Genomic DNA, 8,363 nt, shown 5'->3' on the forward strand with positions numbered 1-8,363 from the left:
CTATGTGGAAAATTGTCCAATATATTAATGTTGACATCTCTGCAGCAATTAAAATAAGTCTAATATTCCTTGCACTTGACTGCCTCAATTTTTGAGAAATGTTCAATAGCTTAAACTTTTCTACAATTCTGATAAATTTGCAAGAATTTGAAGTCTTCTCATGAAGGACAAGTGGAAACCTGCAAACTTTAAAAAAAATTTCCAAAGTTCTGTGCAACAGTAAAATAACTTGATATTAATAAATCTGATAACTTTTTGAGCTGATCCTCAAAATAAGCAGGCTTAATTTGTATCAACTAGGGTTAGCTGCCAATGCAGCATTGCTGTTTGACCATCATGGTCTGGGGCAGCAAGCAATCTAATAAATAGGTTCATTTCTGAGCAAATGAGAAAGTGTCCCCCTGAAATCTGAGTTTTTAATTTTGAAAATACAGAACCAAAGTAGTTGACTGCCCTTCAGGAAAGGAACCTGGCTCCCCTCACTTTAGTTTCATCTTAATGTCCAATAAACAAAAAGCTTAAATTATTTTTCAAGTAAGTACCTCTCCTCTGTCGACATGATGTACTAAAGATGGACACGTGGCCCTGCCAGCCTCAAGGGATTTCAGGAACTCAAACATTCTTCCACTGTATTTTAAAGGTACTTCAGAATGGATATTGGCAGAACCTGTTGGTCACAATGATTCCAGTAACATTTGAAAAGTAACAGTAAACCAAGTGCTGATAAACTTGATATTTTCCTGATTGGGCTGGTTTTCAGGAAGGTTTGAGACATGTATAAAGAAAGCATCTTTAAATCGGTCATCTATTTTTGAAAATCTATTCTCACGATCGCTATGTGATTTTTTTTTTTCCTATGGTAAGATTCTTGATTGCTGTTTCTAAAATGCATCCTCTTTTTGCAGTGACGCATTTGCAAAATTACTGGAATCTGGTGAATTAAAGATGAGTTCAATAAAAGTGGACAGAATAAGTATTTCATTCCAACTTCTTCTGGCAAAGATTTGTTTTCATCATCATTTCTCTGGTACCTACTTGTTTTCATAATGCACATTTCCTTCCTGAGCTTTCTCACAGCCACTTGAGTCTTTTGAATGGAAATGGCACGTTACTGCTGATGTGGTACTTCTAAAAGTTGGTGGCAAATCTGATGAATAGAAATAAAAGCTGCATAAAACCTCAGCTGATCAGTTCTTAGCCATTGAGGAGCACTCATGCCCATAGAAAATGTTCCCTTTTCATTACTTTGTGATTTAAAAACTGAATGAAGCAAGGCCTGAATGCTCTGTCATCAGTTTCTTTCAAATAGACAAAATGTTTTTTGGAACATCAACCTTGTTTTTTTTTTCTTCCATATGTATCTCTTGTGCATTATTGAAATCAATGATACATTGACTTGACACGTTTGATTTCCAACACATGCAATGTTGTACTGTACATTATATGCCTAAACTCTGGCTCCCTTTGAATTTGTCTGATTCGAGTGCATTTTTTATGTTACATACTAGCACTAATTTTTAGTGTTCTTAATGCATTCCAAACAAAACAATTGTAACAGAAAGCTACACCATTAACACTCATCAGTGTTCTCCCTAGACTAGTCAACTAACTGTGGAAGTGTCATTCTTTATATTGTGGAATGAAGATTGAAACTTTTAGAATTTGCCTGATGCTGGTGCAATGTTATGGTCCTGTGAAAATGAGTTCTCATTCTTTCCAAAACAGTGAAAACTGAACTGCCCCGCCAGTTCTTTTCTCAATTTTGATGATATAGTTGCATTCAAAGCAATTCTGTCAAATCTGCTTTATAAACTCTTGTTTCATTTTTTTGTTAGCACATTTTGGACAATGTTGTTTAAAATAATTTTATTCATCTCAAAATTCTGGCTAGAACGCACTACACTCTTGCACAGATGCAAGTACTGTGCCAGAAGTGTCACTTGCAGATAGTATAGAAAATGAGAATTCCCCCGTCTCTACTTGCAGACCCAATGAATCTTTAGTCCAAGATTTGTCATGTTATGAAAGGGATGTAACGGTGACCAATTGTTGTAATTTCCTATCTATTTTTGCTTTGATGCTTGAAATCAAACATTTTGGAGAGCAGAATGTTCGAGTTATTATTTGATGTACAAAATGTGGTTCATTATCTTCTCAAGAATGTAGTACTTGGTTATATTGCAGTTCTTTTTCTTGTTGTCCCAATCCTGCAATATTCAGTTGCTGGAACTCTATCTTTTGATCTTTCCAAGATGTGTAATAAATTTCTGCAATAATTCCATAACTTTTACAAGTTTACTATATTGTACTTTGCAAAAAGTCTTCTTACGTGGAAGCAAAAGATTGTTCCAGAATCAGTGTGTTGTATGTGTAATATGTGCCTCTTTCCATTCTCCTAGTTGTGGAACGTATCAATTCATGTGCATCTATGTATAGCCGTTCTATCCAGGGTCATCACATGTGTCTTTTGGTGAAAATGGTGAGTAGGAATTAACAGTGAGAATATCACCATGTAAATTTTGCCTTGATCTCCATCAGCTGTTGAAAGCTTATCTGTGACTCCAAGTTTGACCACGGCATTTTAGTCCCATTCAAGATGGCTATGCTAATCAAACAATTGTTTTAGGGTGGAGTATAACACGAAAGACTGCAGTCACAGTGATTAAAGTAAAATTACAATGCTGGAGAAATTCCGCAGGTCAAACAGCTTACTTCATATATCAGAGATAAAAACCTATAACCAGTGTTTCAGCCTGAGCCCCTCATCAAGGTACGAGCAGAATGTAAGCAGGCACCTGAAAAAAATGGTGGGTTGGAGGGGCACAGGAGGTAATAGGTAGATAAGGGAGGGAAAGCACAAGAGATTGGGGGGGGGGGGGTGGTTCTGTGAATGGAGAGGTAAGGGAGTAGAGACCTGAGGAAAGGTAGAGAGGGCAAACGGGGAGTGGGCTAGCAGAAACTAGAGAAGTCCATGTTAGTGCCATCTGGTTGCTCCTCCAATTTACAGGTGGCATTGGTTTGCCAGTGCACAAAGCCATGGACAGACAAGTAGACAGGGCAGTGGGGTACAGAATTGAAATGGTTGGCCTCTGGGAGATCCCTGTCATTGTTTCAAACAGAGCAAAGATGCTCAGAGAAGCAATATCCCAGTCTGTGACAAGACTCCGATGTAGAGAAGGCCACAATGGGAGCACTGTTCTTCCCTTTCTGCCCTACAACAAGAATGCTCCAAAGATCCCAATGGCCCATTTGGCCATAGTAGAAACCTAGAGTGTTGGGCACTTTTGCCACTAAGGACGTCACAGCTAAACAAGCATAATGACAGTAGAGCTGAAACAATAAAGTCTGAGTTGTTTATTTAGCAGGAATGTTAAAATTCATCTTAATTGCTCAAGGTAACGCAGTTATTGCATTTCCTGGCTAATTGGGGATCTCAGGATTTTGATGTTATCTAAGTGGAATATTGAATGTGAAAAGCAGGCTTTATTAAAATAGTTTACTCAAGTATGAATTGACCAGTCTGCATTTGTATCTGAAAATTGCAATTTTATTTTAAACAGGGCGATAGTTCCATCTCTGTAGACGGGAAATGCAGCGATTCTACTCTCCTGGGAAATCTACTTGATGAATTGAAGCAGACGTTGGCAGAAAGCTGCTGAACTGTTGTAAATCACACTAGAATTGTATTATGTTCCTTGAAAGCATGAACTACATTACACAAGGCATGTGCATTATTTATCTTCACAATCATTTGCAGTTAGACTTTCTGATTGCGTGTCCCAGGTTTTGTTTCCCTTTGACCGCTACCAAGGTGGTATCACCATGATCTCAATGCAGCCATGTGTACGATATACTGGTTATTGAGACCAGCAAACGTTTAAATATCCTGACTCTTAGAGTGTATTAAACTGGTTTGTGTATTTCGAGTTGATTGCATTCCTGAAGAGTTGATCTGTAGTAATGCTGTGCAAGCAGCTATGAACCCAAAGTAGTCTGCCGGTCTGTGTCCAGAAACTGAGCATTTACTTTAAATCTGTCTCTCTTAAATGTTTATTCCTCGAATAGTGATGTTTTGTTTGATGGTCAAAGCTGTCAAATTAGCATGTAGAATACTCTTGTAGAATTCTGTGCGTTTATTCTAGGATTTTGAACCATGTGTTTAAAATTTACTATCAACATTCCCTCTTGGAAAAGAAACAATGAGAACCTGCTGTACCTTTTGTGTCAATAAACCAATAAAAAAGTAAAATCTATGTTGCCTTTTGCTTTTTTCCATTAAGTCACTTTTGTCTATTTATTTTTCACTCTGCTGGAGTTTCCTTTTTGAAGTAAAACGTGTGTCAGGCAGCATCTTTGCAAAGAGAAACTTCATATTTCAGTGTTTAACAAGGTCCTTGTGGATGTTCCATGTTCAAATGACAGAAGTTGGTTATTCTCTTCTGATGTCCTTAAGGCTTGCAAAAGGATTACACATACACCTAATCTACCTGTTTTGCAGAAGCAATTACTGAGGAATGAGGAGTAAAATCTCAAAGTGCATCTGTTCATTTTTTGACATTTTAAATGGAATAATTGTTCCATAGTCTGACCACTTAATTGAAGTATTGGACGCAATCTCTTGAGGTATTAGTATTGATTTGTTCAAATGCGAATTGGATAGATTTTTAAAAAAAATGATACTTGAGATGTGTTTCTGTTAAGTAAAGAAAAGTGACCACCCCTCATGTTTTCCTTCTGTCATTTGTTGTAGACAAAATCAGTGAACCGGTGCGGACTCGAAAGGCCAACATGGCCTGTTTCCGCTCCGTATCTGGTTATATGGTTAGGTGGATGATTCATCAAGCTGAATTACTAACTACTTTTCTTCCCCTTCTCCCCTGGGTGAAGGAAGAGTTGTTTCTTGGGCTTTGTTGGACAATGTAAGAGGCTGAGGACAGAAGAGTGGAAATGAAACACATTTTAAATGACGAATGATTTGAAGCTTGCAAAGTGCTGTATATAGTTGTGTAGCAGTCGAATTTGGTGAACCAGCTTTTAAGGTCAAATTTGGAGTGGAGGTACTATTGACTGCAGTAAGTATCTTCATCGTTCAAGGGGCCAGGAGCTCAGATGACCAGGACCAGGTGGTATTCCTGCATTTGGGGCGTGGGAAGCTCAAATGGGTGGGTGGTGAGTATGAGGATCCATGGATGGGGTCGGGAACTCTGGTGGGCGGGGCGGGTGGCTGGGGCAAGGGTTCGTGTTCAGGGCATTGGGAGTTCCAGTGGACGGACAGTCAAGCCTAGGAGAGAGAGTGTAGCCGGGTTGTCAGAGTCTCTGGAGGGTGGGAGGCCAGGGCAAGGATCTACAGTTGAGGTGTCGGGAACTCTGGTATTTGGGAAGCTGAGGCAAGGGTCCAAGATCAGGGTGTTTGGAACTCTGGTGGGTAAGCTGTCTGGGCCAAAGATAGGGGTCCGACTTTACATGGGATCAGCTATTATACGTATATATGGTAGAGGTGTCCTGCGAATGAGTTAACCAATTTCAGTTGGTCCTCCTGATGCTGAAGTGACCGAATTGTGAACTACAAATGGAGGTTTAGAAATTCTAGGAGATGATGAAAGGAACCCTATCCTAGATCTGGAAGAAACCTTGCAGGAAAAGGAAAGGATTTGTTGGTGGAACAATGTGAACTCTATCCAGGCACTTGTCAAAAGTAGAGTTTACACCTTTCTCCATCACATCCTCGGTATCCCTTGGACGCTGCGCTTTTCTCACATGTACTAAAGACATCCTGTTAGGTTAATGGGTCATTGTAAATTATAACAGGCGAGTGTGTCACAAAACAGTTGAGTGTGTTTTGATTAATGTTTTTAAAAGGCTGAGGGGCATAGATCATCAAAGATAGTTTCCCAGTTTCTGGGTATCTTACCCTCTCACCTTAAAGAGCATAGATTTAAGATGAGAGGGGAAAGATCTAAAAGGAACCTGAGGGTCAAATTTTTCACACTGAGGGTGATGAGTGCGTTGAGCAAGCTGCCAGAAGAGGCATTGGAAGGCATTACAATTAACACTTTTTAAAATTTAAACAAGTACATGGATCAGAATGTTAGGAGAGATATGGACCAAGTTCATGCAGTTAGGATGACTTGGGTAGACAGCAGCTGGCATAGACAAGTTGGGCTGAAGGTCTGCTCTTGAAGAGCTTAATAGAATGAATAAGAGGCTGTTTTTGCCCCCTCCAGCACATGGGTCCATCCTCAGAGTTTGAGGGAACTTGGAAGATTGAGATGACAGGTTTCTTCAAACGGTGATGGTAATCGATGATGATGAGTTTATTGTCATTTACATTGTACATGTGCATCGAAGAGGTGCTTGTTTAAAAAATATAGTAAGATTGAATGAAAGAAGAAATAAAAGTTAATAAGTATTCAGTTATCCTAGTGCAAAAAAAAAGTGACTTTGCAATTGTTCAGGTAGGGGGTCGGCAAAGTGGTCTACGTTGACCCCTGGGGGTCGATGGGACTATCCAAGGGGTCGATAAATGTCAAGTCTATAGAGAAATTTATTATTGATAAAATTTATTTATTTTACTTGGGGATCGATGATTTAAAACGTTTGCCAACCCCTGGTTCAGTTAGTCCTTTTGTGTTGGAGCATTTCCTGATTAGTGTAACAAGGGGAAATTCAAGAGTCTGATAGCTGTTGGAAAGAAACTGTTCTTTGATCCGTAGATCCTGGACTTCAGGATTCTGTACCTGCTGCCTGAAGGTGGCAGTGAGAAGAGGTTGTGACCAGAGAAATGGGGGTCCTTTATGATGCCGGCTGTCTGCTTGAGGCAGCGCCTCACACAGATGTTTGAAAATGGATGGGTCCGAGCCTGTGATGGATCTTGCTCCATCGCATTTCTTACTTTCTACATTCCCTGGCCGTTGAATTATGAAACCAGGCCGTGATGCAGCCAGTCACTGTGTTCACAGTATTTCACTGTGCACCTGAAGAAATTTATCTGGAGAATTTGATGACATGACAAATCTCAGAGAGTAGAGGGTGGTAAGAATTCTTTGGGATACTCTATCTTGGAGGACAGTGAGAATCCATTCTTTTTTGCTATTTTTGGTTTGCATCAAGGCCTCCAGCTCCTTCAATGCATCTTCAGCCACTTTCACGTCCTCTTCATCGAATAAAGTATGAGCTGAAAGTTGATGATTTGGCTGGAGGTCACATCGTCTTTATCAGCAATTTGTTCCTTCAGAATGCATTCTTAAGATTAATACATTTTCGATGTGAAGGGAATGAAAGAATGTAAAATCTCTGCTGTAACAATGAATGGGGGAAGGGTGTAGTTGGAGAGCACCAAGCAATCTGCTGCAGGAACTCGGCAGGTCAACCAGCATCAGTGGGAGGGAAAAAAAGCCATCAATTTGGGTTGGAACCCTTCATTGTGGTTGATGGTGGAGTAGGCTAGGTTCACTACCCATTTACTCATGGAAAAATAATTGCACCTTAACTTGAAATTTGAAAATCTTTGGTGTAGATGATCAGATGGAAAATTGTCAACTGATTCCTGGTTTAAAAACTCAATTTCCTGGCACCCAGTCTCACTATCTGCTATGAGCTAATTTTGTGATAGGAGTGAAGGTTTTACAATGAAATTTACTCTTAATTTCCTCACAGCTATCCCATTATAGTTTAACGAAAATAATCAAAATGTAATTTTCCACCTCCTGCAGTTACAACAATTCAAATGTAATTTATTGGTTGGACAACACTCTGGGGTACTCGAAGACAATTTTATAATCGCTTGTAGTAATTTTTATTTGTGCAGTAACATGCCATCTTCAGAGTCCTTTGTGTATGGTCACATTTTCTCTTAGAAAAGAATCCTTTGAAGCAATATAAATGCAATAGCCTTAATTGTTTCTGAAAAGAAGCAGAAAATAAAGTGTAATAATGGAAAAATGTCATTGTTTCATTTGATGCAAGAATATTTCACTGGTCACTTTTTGTTCCCTAAAGCCACATCTTACTGCCAGCTATGAGGTAAAAATAACACCAGAAAGAGCTTGTGTTCCTGTTTTATAACATAGGCTTTAAAACATTTAAATTGAAAGCAGTATTTGGAACAGAATTTTGAGATGGTTCTTCTGTGTCTTCAAGGTGGAAGAGTACATCTGAGGCTACTTTTATTAATACATGCGGTACAAGGTGAGAACTTTTGTTTTCGTTCAAGAATCATTTTTGCATGAAGAAAAATATAAAACCATAAAAATCGCAGCCCAGAAGGTCCTTTAACCTGTGTTTGGAATAATGCCCACAGCCAGTGGGCTGATATCACTTCAAACCATGCATCTTGGCGCCTCACAGTTCAACGGGCAGCAACC

The 8,363-nt window shown here is 39.3% G+C and overlaps 1 protein-coding gene across 3 annotated transcripts in view; it reads left to right on the forward strand.

Annotated features, from left to right (window-relative positions):
• Positions 1 to 4,253, forward strand: part of ap3d1 (adaptor related protein complex 3 subunit delta 1) — an 89,663-nt gene extending 85,410 nt beyond the window's left edge. For all 3 annotated transcript variants that reach the window (XM_069928736.1, XM_069928738.1, XM_069928737.1), the window contains 3 exons: positions 906 to 1,027; positions 2,400 to 2,479; positions 3,561 to 4,253. In XM_069928736.1, the coding sequence (XP_069784837.1) occupies positions 906 to 1,027; positions 2,400 to 2,479; positions 3,561 to 3,659 (301 nt within the window). In that variant the 3' untranslated portion in view covers positions 3,660 to 4,253. The remainder of the gene's footprint in view (positions 1 to 905; positions 1,028 to 2,399; positions 2,480 to 3,560) is intronic.
• Positions 4,254 to 8,363: the final 4,110 nt, after the last annotated feature.

The sequence above is a fragment of the Narcine bancroftii genome, chromosome 3 (genome assembly GCF_036971445.1).
Source record: "Narcine bancroftii isolate sNarBan1 chromosome 3, sNarBan1.hap1, whole genome shotgun sequence".
Taxonomy (NCBI): Eukaryota; Metazoa; Chordata; class Chondrichthyes; order Torpediniformes; family Narcinidae; genus Narcine; species Narcine bancroftii.